General features: G+C 39.6%; 1 protein-coding gene across 1 annotated transcript; it reads right to left on the bottom strand.

The window, feature by feature from the left end:
- Positions 1–3,148: 3,148 nt before the first annotated feature.
- Positions 3,149–23,364, bottom strand: itga2.2 (integrin, alpha 2 (CD49B, alpha 2 subunit of VLA-2 receptor), tandem duplicate 2). The gene is made up of 30 exons (XM_080498913.1): positions 23,311–23,364; positions 21,532–21,655; positions 18,588–18,697; positions 17,721–17,812; positions 17,305–17,419; positions 16,285–16,412; positions 15,823–15,971; positions 15,569–15,719; positions 15,197–15,362; positions 14,856–14,932; positions 14,462–14,600; positions 13,214–13,359; positions 12,944–13,087; positions 12,249–12,452; positions 11,753–11,883; positions 11,484–11,647; positions 10,573–10,724; positions 10,344–10,454; positions 9,435–9,514; positions 7,637–7,778; positions 7,417–7,500; positions 7,263–7,339; positions 7,103–7,186; positions 6,905–7,007; positions 6,708–6,818; positions 6,314–6,424; positions 5,645–5,758; positions 5,465–5,554; positions 4,902–5,018; positions 3,149–4,204 (listed from the first exon to the last, which is right to left on the bottom strand). The coding sequence occupies exons 1-30, from the start codon at positions 23,354–23,356 to the stop codon at positions 4,118–4,120; spliced, it is 3,549 nt and encodes a 1,182-aa protein (XP_080355039.1). The 5' UTR covers positions 23,357–23,364; the 3' UTR covers positions 3,149–4,117.
- Between the last annotated feature and the right edge of the window lie 1,373 nt (positions 23,365–24,737).

Raw genomic sequence — 24,737 nt, forward strand, 5'->3', positions numbered from 1 at the left:
ACACACACACACACACACACACACACGCACACAAACTCCTTCAGAAGTCCTTGCGCGACCTCTTCAGCGGAATTCTGGGTACAGCTCTCCTCCTGTCCTCTCCAGAGCAAAGAGCAAAGTGTCTGCTGTGAGAATCAGACACCGGCCAGTTCATTATCTGATCTCTTCCTTTGATTCCAGCGAAATACCACTCGAGCGCCATTGATCTACAAAATATGACCTTACAGGCAGTCGAGCCTCCACATTATCCAGCAGCATGCAGTGCTGCCTCACACAAGCCCTGCAACAGATATGGAGTACAACTGCTCATCCTGTTTTAATCTGAGCTGTAGTCATCTGAGACTTTGTGCATTTCGCTACAAACAAGAACAATAATATTAACTTTAATGCGCAGGGGTCTGAACAAGGGGCTGTAAATGGAAAAGAGATACCGAAGTCTTATATTTGATTCACTGATGGCATCCCAGTGCTATCAGGATCTTGATACTGAAAATGCTAGATATTTACATGAAGAGCAGATCACCTGCAGAAAAAACAATGACCAAACTCTTTTATGATACAGAGTATTCAGAGTATTATGGACCGATTAATAAGACTAAACCGCTGCCGTAACTTGTGAATAAATTCTGTAAAAGTGTCCATAATCTGTAAAATTAGCGTGCAATCAATGCTTGAATATCACACTGGAAGATGTCCACTCTTTTCTGAAGCCAGTAATGTTTTAGCAAGCAAGAAAAATACTGCTTTCCATCTCATCCTGCGTGAAGAATCAAATATGTCACTTTCATCATTACTTAAAGGGTCACATTTACCAAATGAATGAACAGACGAGTCATTTAAAGGTCAGACAGAAACTATCAAGTAGCTGTTTATTTTGGAATCTGAAAGAGGACTGTTGAGACAACCATTCCTTTCAACAAATTCCAATATGTTCACTCCATTTTGAGTTATGTTGTGCAAATCATTCAGTGTCTGGTGCGAGTGATTTGCGAGATCAGTGTCTTTGAAGAGTTGAGGTTTCCAAAACACTTCCTGACATGCAAGTACATTTCTACCCTGCTGTATCAACTTTAAAGTGCTGGCTGTTGTCCTGAAGCCATTAATGGCATGAGCAAAAAAGAACAACCAGGACTCCGTGTCCCTGGCTGTGAGCTGAATTGGGCCCAACCAGATCTGTGAAGCAAATAATTAACGGTGATCAAAATGTTGGGCTACTATTGCGAGAACACTGCGATAAATGATGATACAACATGTTACACACATTGTTCACGCCCTGGGACTTGTCTTTATTTGACTTTGAGACAGAAACGAACAGTTATTAGACAGCATTATCTTCTTTGAGCACATGTATGTTTTCATTATCAATTTATTAGGCATTAAATGATATAAATAGGGGGAGAAAAAAATACAACTTGATCATCCCATAGCAGGAAGTTGTTCATAACAGTTTTTGGTGCAAATGCAACAAACAGGCATCAGTTATTAGAGACTATTTAATGACATCATGTTTGATTTATTCAAACATTGCAGTAATTTGTGTGCAATCGTCCAGTCGATCATCCCACTGTGGCACGGGTCAGTTTCTGGACTGTAGCTGCCAATCATCCAGAGCAAAACCTCAGAGGGATGTATTTACTGTGGTGTACAAGCACTTTCATTGTATCTCGTTTCACCAACTATTTCCACATTGGTCCCTGCACACATATACGTAGAATCCAGCGGCAGTTTCACAACACCTTGGAGCATGAGTAATCCTGTGACAGAGCAATTGAATCATGTATCAGATGCTAGCTATATAACCCCTCTAACAAGCCCCCCCCCCCAAAAAAAATGTGCTACTTATTAGAGAAAAATAGCATATTCCGCTTGGCTAGATCCAGAAGAAAATCAATGCTAAAGACTCTGCTGGGTGCTGCTGCTGGCTCATCCAGAAGGGAAACTTTCAGAAACACATTCCTGGAGGGTCCAGGGACAGATTCACCGAACAGTTGGCGAGCATGACAGTCAAAAATGTGTGAGGAAAATAATCGAGTTTGAGGGGAAACTTCCTTCGCACTGAAGATTGAACGGGAGTGGTCCAGATAGGGGTCCAGGCACGGTCATGATTTGTGACACTTCCCCAGTGAGAGGAGAGGAAGGAGATGAGGAAGAGGAGGAGGAGGAGAGATCTCCAAGACATCCACAAATCAGTGCCATACGACTGAACAGTCGACATGTCATACATCATGCTGCCATCTTGTGGCGAAACTGTGTCAATACAAATTTCAAATGACATTCTTTCACATCCATCCATCTGGTGAAGATACAATACTTTTTTTTCCTAAATAAACTGTATCTGTAGCGGTTAAAAAAAACAAAAATAAAAAAAACGGTGCTTTGTTGATTTGTGTCCTCTTCTCCGTCATTCTAAAGCTCCAACCTTACTGGTTTGTAAAAACTTGCGACTCGCTGGAGACAGAAAATGCTAAAACTCAGTCACAGTTTTTTTTGTTTTGTTTTTTTTACATCAAATCATACTACATTTGTACTTTGTATATGTTGTAAAATTATAAGAGAATGTTGCAGTCATGTTACAAGATCTCCAGGCAACATTTGGCTCATAAATGGCTTGAGCACCAAAGTCTGGTTGGAGCTGCAATTCGTGCAAATCAGGATAATAGTAGCAAATATTCGAATAAGAACTTTCAAGGCCAAATATGGAGAACACTTCAAGGTGAACAATAGTTAAATGTGGGAAGCAAAGAGAAATATGGGTCAAAATTCATCTGAACGAGACTTGACTTTTGTACAATACTTGCTCAAGATTCCAATGAGCATCCTGCAGCAGTTATGTGATACAACTTAGAACTCATGACCTTCTGTATTTCTCACAATTTCTAATTTGTGGACATCAAACTGAGAAGGGTTCAAGACTGGTCTAAGAAATCCACACTGGCTTTGAGACTATTTGGGGGAATATAAAAGTCATACTTTCAGTGGTGCCTTTTTGTTTTCTTGAATTCAAAAAGCTAAACATAATTCAATGAACTGCGGACGACGTAATTCACTCGCAAAATTCTCAAGTCTTTAAAAACATGCTACTTCACGTGTCAAGTTCGGTGGCTGATAATATAGTAACAAAGGAAACATCGATAACAACGTAAGCAGCTACTGCAGATTCACACAGCCGGGAGCCTTTTCATTTATGAAACTTAACAGTGAGACATCATGAATTGATCATATAATATGTACAGTGCAAACACAGTATAACAGAGTAATTACACAATTAATGCTGCAATTAACCAACTGGAAAGGCTGGGAAAAGTCTGACTTCTGAGTCGCAGGTGTTCAAATGGCAAAAAAGAAATGACCAATAAATACATCCCAAGTGTAGTCTGGCTATTTTCAATAAGTTACAAAGGCACACAGGCAGTCTTCTTTGGACTCCTAAAAGATCATCATTTTAACATTAGTAGTTTTACAGGGTTCAAATATATTCTCCCCTCCAGGAAGTTAGAATGTCCCCACTTCCCAGTTACCCGTGAATGCAGCATTTAGTTTCTTTTTTCTTTACAAACTACTGAAGTCAACAGACCGAATGCAGGAGAAGCCCTGAGAGGTGAGCTCAAGCTAGTTTGTGCGACAGAGGGACTTCCCACAGTGTGTGTGCTAAAGAGGTCATTACTTTGGAACGGCACTACAGTCAGTGAATGATAGTTGATTTTCAGCAGCACTGGATTATCTTTGTCAATACAGATGAAAATATGAAATGCTTTTACTGTCAAAACTCAGATTGGCAAGATTTCGCTCCAAAGTATTAATGTTTTGATAGCCTATACAGCTTTATACACATTTCATGCTATTGTATGATGATGGCATCCAAAATACTTTATACTACTTTCTCTAAAGTCAGTGCATAGCAACAAATACTCTGTACATGAAGCAGAACATAAAGACCGACAGTGATCCTCTGTAAGATAGGCAGAGGAGTGAAACCCAGCTGCCCACAAAGCTTCCATCTCTTTAAAATGTCCAATTTTCCAGTGACTGATCTGAAGTCTATTTACACTTTACAAGAGTTACAAAAAGTACCGGTGTCCACGCTCCACAGCAGAAGGCTGTAGACTTTCTCATCCCTTTACAGCACTTCGTCCGCAGCTTGGCTCTGGCCATCATCATCCATATCCATCTGAAGTTGCTTGTACTTTCGTTTGAAAAAACCAAACTAGAAGATAGACCAGTTTGGATTAGGCAGTTGCAACACATACAAAATAAAAGTGAATATTCCAGCACATATAGTAAAATGTCTACAAGCACTGGGTATTTTTCCTCCAGCCAGATTTGTGCTAAATATAAAGCCTCCTGATTTAACTGAAGATGAGCTACAAGTTAATCCTGTTTTCTTACAATTAATGAACACAAAGGTGCACATTTGTGAGTGTAAATTGATTTGTGACAGTGTATTTCTATTTGTATGTGTGTAATATTATTAGTGACCCTGTAAGGAGGTTGATGTGTGACTATAACATGTAAATATCTGGATTTTCACTGTGGATTCTGCTGGTCTTGATGCAGTGACAGACAATAGTCCGTGACTCGGGTTTTCTTTGCTGTTGGTCGAGGCTGGCAGGCTATGCCAGGGTCCTCTCCACTTTCTATAATGTCATGTTTGAATGTGATGGCTATAGAAGTAACGAGACAGTGCAGACCAAAAGGCCTGAGAACCCAGAGTCCGTCAGTCTCTACTGAAAGCAAAATAATGAAAAACGAAACTGCTGTGGACGTTGTGAACATGTAGCCAAATTGGAGCAAATGCACACATGTTTTATTGTGAACATACACATCTCATTCCCCACTAAAATATGATGCTATGAAGTGAGACACGACTCTTCACACACATGCACAGATGGATATAAACTCACCTTCCACAGCAGCCCAACAGCCAGAGCGAGCAGCAGCAGTCCACCAATGACGCTGCCAACTATCACTCCCACTGGAACGTCACCTTTTACTCCAGGTTTGCTCACTGTCACAACCACCTGGACGAGAGGAGAGCAAGAGGAGACATCAATCACTGAGGCAAGATCAACAACAAGGTGAACTGCACTTATTTTAGGTGTTTATTATCTGTACACGTCGCTGTTCTTATGTTTATCCAGTATTTATTCATCAGTATGCGTATGGGCATGAGTAACATCTTCTAATATGAGCATTTGATAACGTAATTACGAAGAATTACCCGATGATTTATTTGTTTTGGATGCTATTCTATCACACTATAACTACACACTCAAAATGTATATGATGTAATGTTATAAATGAAGTTGACACGATATTTAAAAAAATTCAATTTGGTTGATTAGGTGGTTAAAAACGCCCACGGACTGTATGAAACTCAGCAGCTGATATCGATGAAGACCTAGTCAAGATACAGTGAAGTGATGAGTTACACAACAGGAGTGCTGCTCTTAAACGCTGATCTTACAGGAAGCTGTTTGAGGTCGATGATGATCAGGTCGGGGTTGGACGTCTCCACATCCAGAGTGGACGTCAGCTCTACGGTCTGATAGGTCGCCTGAAGTGACACAAATGAGAGCACAGGAAGTATCAGTGTGAATCCAAAAGGAAAGCAGTTCGAAACAACCAGAATTTTAAACATGCTTACCGAAATGAACGTGCCACTCCAGATCCGAGTTTTAACCTTTACAAAGTAGTCACTCTTAACTTCAGTGTCTTTGATGAGGCATTTTATGTCTTCACATTTTGCACTCTGGCAGTCCTATGAATGGAAAGAAACAAACACAGTTCAATATAGTAAACTGTATATATGAAGTATATGATTATAGAATATTTGTTAAAAAAAAGTTCAAACAAATTTTGTTACACGAAGAAAGACTGAGATATTGGATCAATTATCAGGTGTATCTGAAACATTTACTTTCCTGAACAGTTATTTGTTTTAGCAGCTATTTCTACAGTAAAATCAAATATTAGTGGCCAATATATTTCAATCATAATAACTATGGCCTACAGTAAAAAAAAAAAGTGATTTTTATTTTTATTTTCAAGACTTCTAAGCTATAAACAAATTAAGACAAAAGCACAAAGGGTTAAAAGGGTCTTTGAGTGTCTGGCTTAACATTTCAAATAAAAGTTTCACAGTTTAAAGCAAATAATTGGGGGAAACAAAAACCTTTCCCACGGTATTCTAATTTTTTCGAGATGCACCTGTATTGTCTAACCCGGTCCCAAATGTCATTCATTTGTAGATTAAAAATATGATGAATGAAGAAGTAGCAGAACAAAAAGTAACTCTTAAAAAAAAGAGACTGACCAGCTTCTCCATGCCTCTGAGGCTCTCCTCTGTGAAAGAGACCTGGTGGGACTTCCCTCCGATTTTCAGCGGATCGACCAGCCGGTTGGAATCACAGCTTACCGAGCCGCCCTGTACATGGAGGGGTCTTTATTTGCAATGAGCACAATATGACACTCAACTGATCTGGATTGTTGTTGTTTTTTTCTTCTTTTTTGTGTACTTTCCATTGAAATGACAAAGGGACAACCGAGCCCACGATGGGGATTGGTTTTCATAGTGGCCCAATGTAATACGGTTCCAATATGCTCACTTGATTGGCAATCAATACTTTTGGCTTCCATCACAAGTTGAAGTTTTAGTTCAGATGTTTTTCTGATTCTCACAAGACGTTGGAGAACAAAGAAGTACTCACTGCTTGTGTCTCTATACTGGTAACATACAGAAGCTGATTTCCACCGTTTGTGGTCATTGGCAGAGCGATGGTCAGATACAGGAGGCTGACAGGAAAGTTACCTGTTGAAATCTAAGTGCAAATAATGCAAATTATTTGGATTTGAAATAATGACTAAGAATTCAGATGAACCTGGATCAGAAATTCATTTACTGCACCTTCACTGTGAAGTTGAACTCTGGGCCGATGTCATCTAGAGTTTCGATTGTTGTTACCACAGGAGCAGAAGCATCTGCTACGTAGAAATTTATATTTGATTGCCTGGAGTAAACAGAGCATAGAATTAACACTTTCTGCAATACATTTAATGCATGTAACATCATTGAATATATTATTATAAGAGAAAGTAAACTCACCTGGATAAAACAATCCCTGCATTGTATTTGACAGGAATGAGTATGTCCACTTTGTTGTCTGCAGGTCTATCCTCTTTACCATCACTGCAGGAAGAAAGTCACACACTGTCATTGTGCGTTAAACATTGAGAGCGTAGTTCAGTTTCTTATCAGACTTCACCTCTTGGCTTCAAACTTCACCTCCGCTCGGTTTTGCAAGTGCTGAAGATTGTACTCAAAATTGATTTGAAATTTCATCTGGAATGAAACAACACAGAGGTTTTCGTATTATATTAGGAGTTGAATTAAAACCTTCACTGATGGACTGCACTTACCTCTTGGTCTTTTTTCAGTGCAGGGTATCCCACCTGGCAAGTGACCATTTCTGTTTGTGTGGACGTGCATTTCACTCCATCTGCCTGTGAAAATGAAATTACAAACAGGACATCACTTTATGGCTTGTAGGTTCAACACCCCCCCACCAAAACAAAATAATTGCTAGATTTATAAATGCAAGGAGAGCTCATGTGACTGATTCCCAACTCGTTCACTCACAGGAGGAGAGATGGATGAGTAGTACAGGTTGCTGGAATAGGTGACCAGGACCTGCGTGTTGTATGCATTCTCCTTTTTGTTCCTCACAGCCACGTAAAACGACAGCTCTCGGTTATTAGCGCCGACCAGCACCGGAGTCGAGCTGCGAGACAAGAGCACAGATTACCGCTGAGATTACTGCTCACTGCAATGACCTGAGTTCATTTAGTTTGCCACAGAGCACAAATTATTTTTAATCAGAGAGATAAGAATAAAAAATAAAAGGTCAAGACATTTTGACGAGAAGAATGTCAGGATGACTTAATGTCTTTTTCCCCTAAAATTTTTTAAACAGGATGGCATGGTGATTTTCTTTGGATGTGTGGTATGATCGAGTTCATAACCATAATACTCATGGAATATAAATACTTAATGCATGAATTGGGTATAAATGCACATATGTGTAAAAAAAGTTAGGATTTATATGTGTGAAATTAAAAAAAGTAACAGCAGTATCACATCACAATTCAATCTGGGATTTGAGGGCCTTTCTTTAGAGAAATTGCATGTTCTGTATGTGCATACAAGATATGTTTAATGGGCTAACTGCTCTAGGAATTTAAAACCTGAAAATTGCAGGTTGATGTAAGTGAGTAAGTGTGATTGTCTGTCTCTCTGTTGTGATGGTTGTTGGGAGTTACCGGGGTAACAGTAAGCTGAAGATTAACAGGTTAGTTTGAAGGTTGACACATTCTTCCTGTCACATACGTGTCTGCATATCAAGATGCCTTCATGTGCTTTAATAACAATCCTGGTGGAATAAATACAAGGCTTTGATGCCTGTACAGTTGTATCTTCCAGCCCAGGGGGTCAAATGTGAAGCTGCAGCTAGTTTGAAGGGTTCAATTAGGTAACAACAGCAGCTGTTATTTCCAAATTGTGCTCGAGGGGACAGAACTGTAAATTTAACCCCCCCAAAAATAATTTAAAACATTTGATCTAGCAGTGGAGGTTGTGAGTTTGCTGTGGCGTGCCCTGTGGGATGGTAGAGAACCTGCATATCTACAACAATACAGTCTCATGATTTCAGCTTTAGGAGGTCTGTTACAGTATGATTATGGTAAAAAATTTCACATTTTATTTTAAAACATTTCCTTGTATAGCGCAGCCGACAAGTCCAAGGCAGTTTGCAGTTCGTGTAAGCTGGAACTTCAATATCACCAATTTAGGTTTGAATCACCACCTCCAAGCATTCAGCAGCAGCTCATTGTGCAGCAAGCAGGCGGAGGCAGACAAGTATATGTTTGCACTTCAACACATCTTGTTTTCGTTCATCTCCAACTTCAGGAGGTAACAATCTTTGGATTGCTTAAGCGACTAATTTACACCCACTTAACTTAGGACTCCAGTAAATCACACTCGGACTTTAGGACACTTTACATTGGTAGAGCAGATTGAAAAAGACAAATTCAGGACCTCCTGAGATCAAACAATCTAAAATAATTTTAAGATTCTTTTGTAAAATTCCTATTTATATAAAGACTGAATGCTATTAGTAAGATGCTGAGTGAGATTACGTGTTATAGAGGCTTTTGAAATATTCCCTTATCTCCATTTCCCAGTGACTCACAGTAAAGAAAAACACGGCCTTGCCTGAGCTTGTCCCGACACACACTGAACAACCATCCTTTGACTTTATCAAAGTCAACCCACGTTGTTATCCAGAAACTGCTTTCTGTACCATGTATACAGCACACACTAAACAGGAAGCGAGAGATCTCTTGTGATGGACATGTGAGACCGGTCAGCGATTTCTTACCTGGATGTCTTCTCTTTCACACTCAGCACCAGATCACTGACACACACGTCGTCAGAGCCACAGTCTTTGGTGAAAGGGACCTAAAACAAGAGCAGCACATTCAGCTGCTCTATTGTACTTTTAGTTTTTACAATCAGTTTAGCGGGTTCAGCAAACATAACTCAGAGGAAACTCATCGTATGTTTTTACCTGAGTGGACAATGTTTAATCTGATGCTGGGAAATCACACAGCGTTTAAAGGTGACAAGTTGCATGACTCGGTGAAAGAAACTAGTAATCATCACACACAGGCGTACTATGTCATTTCAAATGACTGTACAAACACCTCATCTGATCTGTTTCCTCCAGACCGATGTGGGTGGGATCGGCCTCCCCCCTGTGAGAACGCTTCGTGTCGGCCAAGCACGCGGAAAAATCCACGGGCCAAGGTGAGGCGTTTTCCCAGCATGATATTTAAGACACATTCATGATAAAAAATAAACAAAACTACAATGTTTATTTTACGCAGTAGTGAATGGTTTGATGTTAAACACAACAAGCAAACTCTTGGTTGGTTGAACTTTGCTGTGTTCTCCTTGACACTCATGAGTGACCTACATAGAAAGATTGGATAAGGCTTTTATTTTTCTTTAATACATTATATTTAGTATTCTATGTTTTGTATACTTCCTGTGATGGTGACTGTATTGCCTCTTCCAAAGTAAAATTTTTTTAATTGGAAATAAGCGAGACAAAACAAACAAAACAATGATATCATATTATGTGAAGAAAATAAGGCACAGAAGGATAATTACAACCTGGTATTAGACAAAGCATGTTAGACATGAAAACTAGAGGGCCAGTGTGATTTAAGCTCTGAAATGAATATGTACAGTGAACCAGAGAAATGTGGACAGATCATGTACTTACAAAGAACTCCAGGACATTTGGAGAGTCCTTGTCGAGGACCGGATTCACGTCCAGGTTCTGCTGCTCAATTTCTACTTTCAGACTGAGGGAATTGACAAAATCAGGTGTCTCCTATAGAAGACAGCAAACATAAACAATGGTGGGTTAAAATAAATGAGGAAACAAACAAACAAAAACTTTACGTGATTGGTTAAAATAAGGACGTCAACATAGCGTTCACTCTCGTCACCTGAACATAAACCTGGTAGTCTCGACACAGAGGAGCTGATGATATTTTTGCCGTCTCTGTGAGGAAGCGTTCATTGTTTTTTGCAAACAGTCCTCTTGATGTGACCCGTGAGGCCTGCAAGTCCGCATCCAGGGTCAAAGTGTAGGAGATGTCTGTGAGAAATAGAGGTTGTGTATTGGTGAGATACAACTACAAATAATAAAACATGATCTTCTGCTCATTTAAATATACAAAAAAAATCAATCAAAATACTGTTACTAAAATAATGTTTTTTTTCAATAATTTTCCCTTCAAAAATGAATATAAAAGATTATCCTTCAAACTTCACATCATTTCAGTACAACTTCCGTGCAACTTTGGTTTCCTAACACAGTCCAAAAACATGCAAGTGAGATTGATTGGTGATCATGAATGGACTGTAAGGTTACAAGGAGTACAGATTATAGATGGCTGGATAAATGGATGAACAGCTTGAATACTTTCAGTTTTATTTGGGTGTGAAGTATTGATACATTTAAAATGTCATGGGATTTAGTCAGAAAAATGCACAGGGTAAGAAATCTAAGTGTTTATACCCATGTTTTTCCACAAAGGGATTGAGTTTAGTAAATAATTATTTAATTTTCTTAAATTAAACTGTGTCTGTACCTTAAGCATGTCCATCATCAATTTAAATCCTTCCCTAAAATTTACTTTGTGTGAAAATGTTTCAGGATGAGTTCATTCGCTGAGCCTGAACCACACTGCTTCTCTTGACTATCTGACTTCTTAGACACACACACACACACACACACACACACACACACACACACACACACACACACACACACACACACACACACACACACACACACACACACACACACACACACACACACACACGCACACGCACACACGCACACACGATTTACCAATGGGGCCCACGGGGTTCTTTGGCCTGAACGCAGCACTAAAACAGAGGTGGGCGGTGAAACATGAAAGCTTGCGTCCATTAACATCACAGGGTTTGTTGAAAATGTTGATTTTACTGGGGTTGAAAGTAGCAGAGGCATCGACCGACGCAACACCTCTGGTCCTGAAAACAAGTTAAAATAATGATTACGCTTAAAAGTCCTATGATATAGTGAATTATTCACAATACACTTTTGATTCCTCGGTTTATCTGTGTATTCTGACTCACCACAGCTGGACTACTTTCCCGTAGGCGCCCACTGAGATGTCAGGGACTGTGTCATCATTCAGATCTCTGTAGCTATCTAAAGATCTTCCAAAATACTGCAGCTGATTATCCAGTTTTGAGCCAAGGATTTTCTGGGAAAAGAACAAAAAATATTTTATTACCGTCACCCGTCATCTGCATACATGCATTAATTCACACTTTCCTTTTGATCAGGTTCTGTTTTCTGGTATTGGTTAATGTTCTCACGGAAATCATCTTAGAAAAAGATGATCTTTGTTTCCTACATCTCAACCTACATTCAGGTCCTCCATCCCCCCGTCAAGACAAACTGGTCTTATCAACAAGACAAGAGTCCCGCGCTCACATTGTCATACAATGCTGACATTTGCATTGCCCCATTTTGGAAATACAGTCAACACTTTTACTTTTCTTTAAAATACTGAACTGTCAAACCTACTTGGCAATATTTCCAAAAAGCAACAGTTTTTCAACATACCTGTGAGAATTGCTTGTTCAATGTCTTCCTGTCTCCGTTATAGATGTAAATTGCACCTTTTCCTTTGTCTTCCAGTGGGGCTCCAACTACAACGTCGTTGAAACCGTCAAGATCCAAGTCGGGAGCAGCGGAGACAGCCATCCCGAACCGGGCGTTCTCAGTAGCGGGTGGACCGTTGAGGAAACCCTGCTCGTTCAGTATCCCCTTCAGAGGAGAACGCAGAGGAAGCAAAACAACAAACACTTATGACTTTATCTTGCTACTATGGGCTGACTGCTCAAGTGTTCTTGATGGACTACAAAACAACAAAACAAAAATGTTTTCTTATATTGCAAATGGTGGTAAATGTCCAATGACACATCCTCAACACAAGATTTGTTTCTAATTCTGTGTTAAATAGAAGTATTTCATAGAACAGCAATGCCCGTTTTCCTACATTGCGATGGATATGGAGCTGAGTAGGCGTCTTTCAGTGTCTTTAAATATCATAGAAACAATGTAATAGGTTAGTTAAAGTCAAATAATTCTGCATCATCAGTTCACAAAGTATAAAATGAAATCCACAAAACAGTAGGACCTTTTTTTAATTGAAGACTTGACAGGTCATTTGAATCAACCTGCCAATACTGGACAGTGAAGAGCAATGACCCAGCTGACATTCCTTTCCCAAGTTTAAAAACAAGTGAGATTTTTACCTTGGTCACGGAGAAGAGGTAGACCCTGCCTTCTTCTTTCTTCAGCTCGTTCATGTGCATCGGAGCGCCAACCAAAAGAAGGTCTGTCGCCCCATCTTTGTCCACATCCAGTGGGCACAAAACACTTCCAAAGTACGATCCAATCTAAAAACAAACAAACAAACAAACAAAAAGTTTTGGGGTTAAACCTGTTTACCAGGCTTTACACTACATGTATTTAGCTGAATGTGGAGAGAGGATGTAATAGTCATTTATGCCTGATGTGACTACCTGTTTCCCTCTTTCTGAATCTATGACTACAGATTTCTTCTGGGCGTTGACAGTGTAGACGATGACTTGTCCTGAGTGGTTGGAGCGAGGCGCACCGGCAACAAAGTATTCTCTGAACCCGTCACTGACAGATGTGACAGAATAACCTGGGGAATAAAAATCCGAAGGAATATGACATGGAAAAATTAAGAGCTGTATTTTTTATACTGATGTCGAGCACAACCATTTCAAAAATGAAAACAACAAGCCACTTAGAAAATGTACAGCAACAACAACAACAACTGTGCACACTTGTTGGAGTGTTTTAGTTTTGCATGCCTGATTAAAGATTGATTGATTAGGTGTGAACTGGCTGCTGATGCAGCAAATCAAAACACTTAAAAATATGTGCTAATATTATTCATGATAAGGAATGATATCCTGCCTCAACAAGCACAATAAGATGAAGCGCAGAACAGTTGGTACATGCCTATATTGTCCCTAGAAGCAGGAAGTAAGAGGGAAAACTTGTGTGTCAGCAGAATAAGGTTCGACTTTGGAAAATGTTTGATTCTACATAATGAAAACCAGCATATATAATATGAAATATAATCCTTATTTCTTGACTAACGAGCATTAAAACATGAAAGAATTCATATGGAGGCTTTTACTTATCTTTAAATATTTTTATATGTTTACTTAAATTGTATGTGAAATCCATAAACAAAACCTATATCCCAAAACAGTTGGAAGTGTACAAAGTTGGACAAGGGCAATAACTTAAAAAAAAAACAACAACCACCCCCACCCCCCCCCCAGAAAAAAAAAAAATCAAATAACAAGGTAATTACAAACAACCATAACAATAGCAACAGTCAAGCTGTGCATATTTTCTCCAGTAAAAAAAAATTCTTCAAGATGTACAAAATGTGGATATAAAAAGCTCGTATGGATTATTAAAATGCATTTTTATGATTCTTTACTTAGCAGAATTGTTTAAATCATAAAAACAGTGTTTCGGCTGTGATGAGCTCGTTGAGAAAATGCCCCATTCAGAAACATCCAAATAATGTAGATGCTGTTGTCTTAAACCTGATGAAGTGTACTACGTCTTTAGACTTGAACAATAAATTGAGTGCAATGACATAATAGTGGCCATAAAAAAATTTCCCTTTCTCATGCTATTTTATGCAACATTCAAAAGCCTCAAAATCACAACATGTCATGGAGTTCGCTACATTAATATGAAGGACAATTGCAAACACCTACCAAGCAACGAGCTGTGGTTCCTGTCTTGTAGTGTGGCCTCAAAGACGCTGAAAGGGAGGATGTCTGCTTTTGACCCAGTTTGATGGACGACAGTCCCACTCCAGGCGTAAGCCCCCACCGCTCCGAGCATCATAACATCCTTAAACACACAGGTCAAAGGTCAGCCTGCTCACAGCTCATCAGTGCAACCGTACATAACAGCCTCATATTGTTTGGTTTAACTGTAGCAAAGAGTCTACTGACAATCAGAGCTGGTGAGAAATTGAAATGACATATTAGAAATATTTTATTTCTTGGGCATAAAACCACAAATACACTCTCTTCTGCCCAGTGATACCTCCCATAATATTTGTAGCTCGTAACAATTCACAGAACTGTTTTGAAGTGGTTCTACCTGCTTGTTGGCGTAGTGAGCGCTGAATCCAACCTGGGCCATCTCCATCTTGAAGTTGTCACCACCTTTCCCAGTGCCTTGTGAAACAAAAAATACAGACATTTTACTTCTGCGTCAGATTAAGAATCATTTAAATCACTATTTATGGCATGAGCCCACATACCAGCAGAGGGAGCGTGCTACGTGTACCACAGTTTGAGAGTCACAGATATAAAATATCTCAGCTGTTTTTCAGATCGTAGCTCTCAAAGACATGCTGTGGCATGAATGAAATTCCAGTTTCAAGTAAACTACACACACAGTGTGTGGGACAATAACGCAGGAGAAGAAATAATAGGCACCCTCTATGTTGAAGATGCGGTTTCCCAGCGTCCCAGCGATGGTGGAGAGGGCCGCCTCCTCGGACACATTGAAGAAGTACTTCTCTGTGGGTGAACTGGCGATGGACTTGATTTCTTTTATTAGGTTTTCCGTGTCAATGTTGTTTCTGATGTAATAACCCAAAACCTTAGCAGAAGGGAAAAGAAAAGCATGAAAAAGAAGTTGAACACTTAAATATAAGCAAATCCTACTGAATGAAATGAAATAAGGCCTCCGGAGTTCACAGCAGCAAACCGTAGTCACATGTTGAAGTCGATCCCAACATGCAGATTTCTCCTTTCGGTAAAACAGAAAGTGTGACTATGGACAACAGATCATGAGAATAAACTCACGGCGATACCGAAGCGGGTGATGCCTTCCTTCTCGCACTCGGCGATAACCGTACTTCTGAAAGACTCGTCGTGAGACTCGCCGTCCGTGACAACCACCATCACTTTGGCGGCACCTTGTCGGCCGCCATGACTGTGATGAAATCCCCACTGACTGAGGACAGCAGCACACACAACGGACTATTCAGAATAAGATCAAGAACAAGGTAGAAGAATGAATTAAAATACATGAAAGCTGTAAAACGCACAACACTAACCTGGCATATTGGATCGCGTGGAAAGTGTTGGTAGATTGACCATACATTTGATTGATGGCAGACGCTGCAGCGATCGCCTCTTCTTTTGTCTTATAGTCACTCAGTTTGAACTCAAACTTGGGATTAACGGCGTACTGAATGACACTGACCTGGAGTGTAGAAGTCAAGACAATCGCAGGAACAGCCATGAGACAATTAAATTATGGGGAAAAACTGAATAATATATGACATATGCCTTAACCGTGAATTAAAGCTTTTCATTTCAAGTCTGTCATGTTGTCATGGGGAAAATATCCCCAGGTCAAGTCTGAGCTTAATGGTCTTACTTTGTAGAGTGTGCACATTGTGTTGCTTTTTTTTTTTTCTTCTTTTTTTCTGAGGTGGCCCAAACTGTGCCATCCTGCTATAAAGTGTTCAAGCTTATACAGTATCTACTATGGGCAGTGTGGTGTTAAGTGTAACCTGTGTGTTTCTGGGCCCGATGTCGAGTGAGGGGATTAATTTCTGCAGGAAGTCCGTCATTGGTTTCCAAGGATAAATGCTGTTGGAGCCGTCCAGAACAATCACAATGTCCATCGGACCACCACAGGCTGGAAAGATTGGTTAAAAAAAGAGCAAAGCATATACAGTAAGACAATGGACACAATTTCAATCGTAAAGATTTTTAAACCTATCCTGTTTTCAGCATTTATCACTCAATCGCCAGCTTGCAGACTGACATTATTTTATAACTCATATCAGTATTCTAAACACATATAAGTAAAGTACATATTTTCCAAAGAAGAAAGTAAAATTTGCATCAGCTCAGACAAACAGCAGTGTGTTCTTGATTTGCCACCCACATGTCCACTCACCATGATGTTTATTAACTCATACAGTTTTCAAATAAAAATATAGTTCATCAACTGGTTCACTTTATATTTTGATATATTATTATATTGTAGGGTTATTGTTAAATGCAATATTTTTGTACGTGTGAAAGTCCAGTTTTAAGAGATATTTAAGCTTGGATATCAAATCTTCCATCTTTTTGCAATCATGGAAAACTAATTATATAACTAAGTACATACTAAACTTGACTGATTTGGTCTGGAGAGGAAAGCAACAGTATAAGGCTGAGTGCTCAACCCTGCCATCTACAGTGAGAAGAAGGTACTGACTTTCTCACTGACTGCTTGTTCATTCATTTATGCGAGTTCAGCAAAAGTAAGCATTCTATAGACACACGTGAAATACACAATTTCTTTCAAGGAAAATGAGCACTTATGATGAAAGTGTCTCCAACCATTGCATCGTTGAATAACACTGAGAAAGCAAAAGACATTAATCTCATAGGCTCGACCCAGTGTGTGTGAGATTGTGCAATACGAGTTTTGGCTCAGCTTTAACTACCTCAATGTCAGAAAACAACTGAAAGATCATCAACTTTGTACCATTCAAAATATTTGTTAATGAAATTCAATTGAAACGAAGATTTCTTACTCTGCACGGCTGGAGAGAAAGCAGGCTGAGGTTGAAAGAGGGGGCTCATTCTTGCACAGATTCCTGGGTAGAAGTCTTGAGAGCCACAGAGCTGTCCCCAGAGAGGCCCACACATCTGCATCAGATCACCAGGGAACAAGAGACAAGAGACTTAATGGCTGTTTGAGGGTGTCGTGAGAATGTAAAGCTTGTAACAAAATCCTGTGCCCATGTTGATGACGTTTAATTCAACTTTTTGGGAACAATAACCACAGAACAACAGTAGAAAACAAACAAATCTCTCCCGAGAACCGAAACAAAATCAGATCAATGATAAATGCTTATTTATTGAGATTATAAATCATTGTTACAACCTACGACTCTGAAACAACATGAGTTCTTCACTATTTTGTAAGTGAACATGCAAACAAACATACCATGAAACCACTGACTGCTGGCATCCGAGTGAGCGTCAAACCCAGGGACATGTTGTTGTTTACATTTTTGACATCTGGAATACTCACAGAATCTGTGACAAAGACAACATCACATAAATGTTTGGAATAAAACTTGTTCGATCTGGAATATATAATACCTGCAGGATTGTCTTTTCCTGGATTTACCTTTACCTGGTTCTCAATCTTCTCACATTTTCACTTTTGTATTGTAATTTTCACATTTGTGTATAACAATGTAGTGTATTACCACATTGTTTCCTGAGGGGACATTGTTGCTTTTTATTTATTTATTTATTTATTTTTTGGTGGTGGTGGTGGGGGGGGGGGGGGGGGGGGGGGGGGGCTCATGTGGCCACCGTAGGTTCTCGTTCATGCCTCGAAGAGTAGGATTACCAGATTGATCTCATGCCTAGATGCCACTAAACTTACAACCATTCCGAATGGTCTGTGGAGTGCAGGCCTGGTTATTGTAAAGCCCAAGGGAAGTGCGTGGCCCTTTGCTCGTGCCTGGTTGGCTCTGAGAGTATCGAAGACAAATTAGAAATGAAAATAAAATTATTGCACATGATGCAGCATAACTGCTTCGCTTTCTTCTTGAAAGTGTGTCATTTATCCAGGATACAAACTTTGTGTTTGTGGGCACATGGCAGCAACATCTGTTGATTGAAATGTAATAAACTGCTTCCTACCATTTTCTTCAATGAGCAAAACTTAAAAGTCAGCCCTCCATCTTAAATTGTGTTTTTTTCATGTGGCCCCTTGGAAAAATTAATTGTCCACCCCTTGTTTAGCCAAATGTTTAGTCAGGAGGTGAAAGGTTACACAAACTTAAACAGCAGACCTCACCTTGAAGATTGAGTTTGTCACAGTTGTTCCTGGATCCTGAGACTGGACACTTATAAACATCCCCCTTTCTGTTTAGATTGAAACCACTCCAGGGAGCACCGACCAGCAGCCTACAAAAAACCAGAAAGAGTCGTCATTGCCTGTGACAATGCACATCAGGTGTTCACAAAACCGTGGCCACATCTGTAGATCAAAAACCATCTGAAGCAACATTACATTTCAGTTCAAACAGAACACAAACTAGACAATATGTGATTTTTATTTTGCAGCTTTGTTACAAGGCTCTGTTTTGAACATGACCCAACAAGTACTTGTTGTGATTCTTTTTATCTCCCAAAGAAAAAGTAAAAACAAGATGCTGCAGGTTCACACAGAAAGAAAACATCTCATAACATCTTTTCCTGTTGTTGTTTTTTTTATTATTTCGTTTCTGAAGTTGTTACTTAAGATGTAGATAAATCGGGGGCAGAACGTGTGACACATAGGATGGCGTCTCATACTACCGAAGAAGCGATTATCAAATCATGAACACACAAAATGTGACGCAAACAGGACACAACTCTAGACGCTTAGTTAATCTGTAGGAGTGTGAGTCAGATGGGAAACATCCAGACATCAATGAGACATGGGGAGTTTGTTTATTTATTCAGGGATTGTGTCTAATGTAAGTCACAACAGTGTGCAGAGGAATCATTACGTGATGATTTCTCTACATTTCCTGCATTGCATTATTCACCTTTCAATAGGGTTTGACCAGGTTTCTGCAAACCTTCATGATTTAAACCGTCATTTTCATTTTTTTTTTCTCTCACCACACTTATCTTACCAAGGACTGGGGTCAGAAAATCAATGATAATGACCTTGTGGGTGACATTGTAATATGCAACTTGTTTTAACTGATGACACATTGAAACAAACTTTACTTTTTCATTATTTTTTCTTATTTTTCTTTACTATTTTAAATGTCACATTTGCCAGACTAAAATGTAAGACAGGAGTTCCTCATGCTACAAAGTAAAAAGAAAAAGAAAAAAAGAAATCAGCAGGAAAAGGACATTAGGAAGCAAAAAGATTGAGAGTCAATAGTCACATCAGTGGATCTGTGCAAGCTGCAGTTATGGGCTGCAATGTTCCCACGTATTGTACACTGAATACAAAGGTTATAAGGTGGCATATTCTCAGAGCTGTAGAACCCACAACCTGTGGTATTACAAAGGAAAAAAAATCTCCACAGAGTCATGATGTGATCAGACCTATGTTACTGCTTCCTTTGTACAGCAAACCTGAAATTTGCAGAGGGTGCTTGGCCTGTTTTCAAATGAGATGCCCTTTCTGCTGCAACCAACGACAATGAGTACCACAAAGCAGCTGATGATTAAACAGACACTTTTGGAGTCACTGTTACAACAGAGTGAAGATGAATCTACTGTCTGATATGAAGCAATCATTAACATGCATTGCATCTATCTATCTATCTATCTATCTATCTATCTATCTATCTATCTATCTATCTATCTATCTATCTATCTATCTATCTATCTATCTGCAAACTTCAGAAATGCTCCTCATGCAATTTACAGTCTTGAAGCCAGCAAAATACTTTCCTTTCTCTCGATTGTACCAGTTTTAGGAAAGAGTTACCAGTCAGAATCAATCAATAAAAGAAGGTGAAATAGTAGCACAAATCAAAACTAAAACCTAGACATTATTATGCTTTGTTACAGTAATGTTTTTACAGTAAGAGGGCAGCAGGGAGAACAGATGACGTCAATATCAGTCTGAAAATACACCCCACTCCTGAGGACAAGCATGTAGAAAAATTGTCCAAGCTATCTATTGATTAACCTTAATTCTGTCAGTTCTGAACTATGCAGACTTCTGTTTAGTTCCAAATAGATGCATATTTTTATAATCTATATTGATAAAATGTCTGAATCCTTACTTGCAGATGTGAGAATGTATGTCACATCAAAACTGTATGAGTTTTAGGGATCTTCTGGATTTCACATACATTCACTCTCTTGCTACAGGTGAGAAAAAGCATGTCTGGAAAAACATTGGGCATAAACTCACAGACAAGATGGAGACAGGCACAGACTCTAAATCACGCCTGCCTAATGATTTTAATACCATTTATGCCATGCTGAAACAAGTGATCTCGCGATGAACTAAATGTTTTGTGCGACAACGCCATCAGTAACGACACCACATCTTTTCAATAATCATTCCAAGACGGGTAGCCTATACCAAAAAGAAAAAGTGTATGGTGATCAAGCATTTAATTGTGAAAGTGTTGCTTTTAACCTGACTCATTTTAGTCTACAATTAATAGTGTATCTTGCACAGTTGTTGTTGTTTAATTTGTTTCTTTTGCAGCGTGCAAGTAATGCACCGAGGACACAGAACTCAAAGTTTCTACCTTCATTACTTGTTTTGCACTCTGGGAGAACAAACAATGTTCTAAAGGATAAAATATTCCTCGACATCCTCATTTTTTTAAGCTGTATTGGGGATCAGCCTGATCATTCCAGAAACCAGTCCTTGTTACTGAGTTCTACATGCGTGGCGCTTGCCTGCAGAACATCAGAACAACTACAAGTGGAACTCTCCGAGATGTTTGATCTCTGTTGAATTTCACATTCTGCAGTTTGAAAGGCAAGTCAATAAATACGTATGTACACATAATTGTTTACATACACCTGTGTTCATATTGAATTCTTTGGAACTTCTTCTTGTGTATATTCCTCCAGCAGACTGAAGCCATTTCTTACTAAACACGGTATAGTTCAAGAGAGAACCATGAATATAAAGGCTATGTCGTGAATAAAACATGTTTGTAAATAATAAATAACATTGCTAATAAGAAGCAGCTTCACTGTGAGTAACAGGAAGGTCACTGTACTGTATATTCAACATATTCTCCACGAGAGGACTTGAATCATACCATTTGCCTTCGTGGTTGGTTGCTTGTTGGATTGTGTAGCCAAACTCTTCTGCTGCTGGTCCGCTGAATATCTTGGCTCCTGCTGTGCCCACATTGAAGGACTGTGACTGCCACACTCTGTCAGCTGGTGGAGGAGAAGGTCCAGATGCATTATGGTGTGAGACCGTCATCACCTTATTAACGCAATTCACAGCAACAAGCTCTAAAGTAAGGCATTGTTGTCACCCCATGACTTTTGCTAGTAAACAATTACAATTATTAAAGGTGATGTGGTGGGGCGCCGCGCCGCTCAATGATGTGGTGATCAAACCACTGTAGCAAACTTCATTACGAACCTGTTTTATTCTGGCTGGGTGAGGATCACACAGCTGTTTCATGTCACGGGGATTCCTGTTTGAGCTTACAAAACTAATGTTTTGCTTTCCCCCCCCCCCCCCCCTCTCTCTCAGAAGTTGCTTGTGTTTTAAAAGTTATTTTTCACGGAGAGGCAATTCTTAGAAGAAATCCCAAAAGCATTTGAATCATGAAAATTAAAATGGTACAATGCAAAAATGGTAACGTAATGTACTTTCAATAATTTCACTGTGATTTTGAACTGTTTAATAGTAAATTTGCAGTTTGTATCAACCATTTAGTAAAAAGAGAGTCTGAATGCAAAAAAGGAGTGTGTCTATTTCAGGGTGGGGGACCCTGGAGATGATGGTATTTCTAAGAGGGGGGACCAAACGTTTGGGAACCACTGCATGTGCAACTGTACCTAAACATGAGCATACTTTTGTAACAGCTGTCTCATGCTGGCTGCAGTTTATTTCTATTATTGCTGCATCTTCACCCCGTCATTACTTGATAAATGTATTTCTTTCAAGAAGGTACTTCACCCAGCCTATAGAACATGTTATACGTAGCTCTCAGTACTTCCTCATGTGAGTCAAGATGGGGGGGGGGGGGGGGTTCTGTGGATGAATCATGTCCAGTTAAAAACACACCAGCTTGACTCATGGGTCCCATCCAAACACCAAGAAAAAGCTCTAAAGTCAGATAACTCTTGAAATTGTTGAAAATTGCATGAAATAGAAAAGACAAATGTGCAACTGTGTTCCCAGTCCAAGTTCAGGTGCAGCCCTCTGAAACTGAATCCCCCCAGGTGGAGTTTGCTTGTGTGTGTCAGTCTCTCTGCAGTATCTGCCTGGACAGGCAGAGCTCAGCTATGACCCTGCCCTCATTTCCATCAGCAGGCACAGGAATGTGGAGGGATATCGGGACACTGCGCTGCTTCTTGCCACGCCTGCTTTACCTGCAGCACAAAGTAGCACTTTGCTCTCCTCTGGGGATTCTGCAACACCCCAAACATGTTATTGCTTCCTTTCATTTCAGGAATGGAGGATGTGCATGAGTCTGAAACTCCTGTCTGCCGCTTAAAAGCCTCCACTTATTAAAAGGGCTGCCACAGCGAGCAGGAAAAATAGTACAAATGGTCTTTCCTCTCTACTTTGGTCCACTAAACAACAAAACCATCTTCAACAAACACATGCGGGTGTAATACGGATCATGCTTTTAAAAAGCCTCCTCAGCACATTCAGCTGGAGCTTGGTGCACGTTTAATTTGTTTAAAGTGGAAATGATTTACTCTTAAATAAGTCTATGAAGTTGTTTTAGAAACATCAGAATAAAAAAACGCTAAATAAGTGGCTGAGAATACTTTCTGTCCTCGAGGGAGTCGCGGTGTAGTGATTAAATAACACGTTTATAGTTTAAAGAAAAAGGAGGATCCGTACTCACTGAAGACTATTGCAGCGAAGAAGATGTTCCCCCAGAAGTAATCCATCCTCGTCTTTATCCCATTTGTGTGAAGTGATTAAATGAAGCGCACTTGTCAAAGTTGTGGCTTCGCAGCGCAGCGCCGACTCAGCGTGACGCACCGGACGTCATGACCATATAAGGACACGAGCGCCGCCTCTTACCTGCACACAATCTGACCAAAGGTGTCGTGCAAGGACGAGGCTGGGGCAGTCTGCATGGGATCAGGAACCCAGACAGGTTTGATTTAAGTTTGAAATCCATCATTTTGAAAGAAGGAAAAAAACAAATACATTTCTACTGTAACATCCACATGAAAGCGTTGACAAATCCATAAAAGTCATCGTCTATTTCTGATGTTTGCTTAGTGTAAACGTTCTAGATTCAGTCTGAAACCCCTCATCCTCTATGCCCCTGTACTTCCTGTATGTTTACACTGTAAAGAGCTATGGTTGTGACTACTGGATGAAAACATTTTAGATGTTAAGAACTTATTAAATGGAGCCCAAACAACAGAGGGTGCAGATGCGTTTTCCTCTACTGGAAAACAATGATGTAAGACCTTTCATAAAGAAAATTGGTGTGGTGGTTGAAAGACATTTTAAATGGGTGGTTTCATTCCAAAATGTTAATTTGGAGAGACTTTTAGCTGGGGCTTATTACTCAGTATATACAGATGGTAATGAAATCTTTTGATCTCATATTGTTGTCTCTCCAAACAACCAAAAGTTAGTCTTGGTGACAATTTCATTTAGTCTCTCTGAAGCTGTGAATGTTAGTCGCCCACTGGAAGCTTGACTCACACTCTAAAAGCAGTAGCCTAGCCTGTAACGTCTTCAGTGGCTGAAGAGGAAGTTCAACTGAATGACCTGATGACTTCATCTCGGCCCCAGACTTTTAACAGAGAGCCTTCATTGTGAAATGGGGGGCTGTGGAATTTGAAAGACGTGGGCATCTACCATGCAAGGATGGTTAAATAAACGATTGCGGTTGCACTATGGGAAATGTAGGATCCATCTATAATGCTCACTAAGCTCAATAAATTCCTTGCTGTAAGGTAAAAATATTTAACGGATTGAATAATGATGGAATGGTATTTTCTATTCAATATCACTTTCATACTTTAATCATTTTTGTTCCTCCAAACCTTGCTTTTGGTAACATACAGTTTTAGTAAGAGGACATATTACAAGGGTTAATGAGTTATTTGCCACTCTGTGTGCCTCTCTATAATCTCTGTACCTCCCTGGATAATCTCTGACAGTGAAACTGGAATTTCATGATTTGTGCTTCCCGCCCATATCAAGTCGACAGTGGGTTGATCAGCTCGCCATCTGATATCAAATTGTTTGCGCTTCTTTCTCTGCAAGTTCAGTAGAAGTTCTGAGGCGAATGTTTCCAGTATAATA

This window comes from Blennius ocellaris, assembly GCF_963422515.1.
Source record: "Blennius ocellaris genome assembly, chromosome: 7".
Classification (NCBI taxonomy): Eukaryota; Metazoa; Chordata; class Actinopteri; order Blenniiformes; family Blenniidae; genus Blennius; species Blennius ocellaris.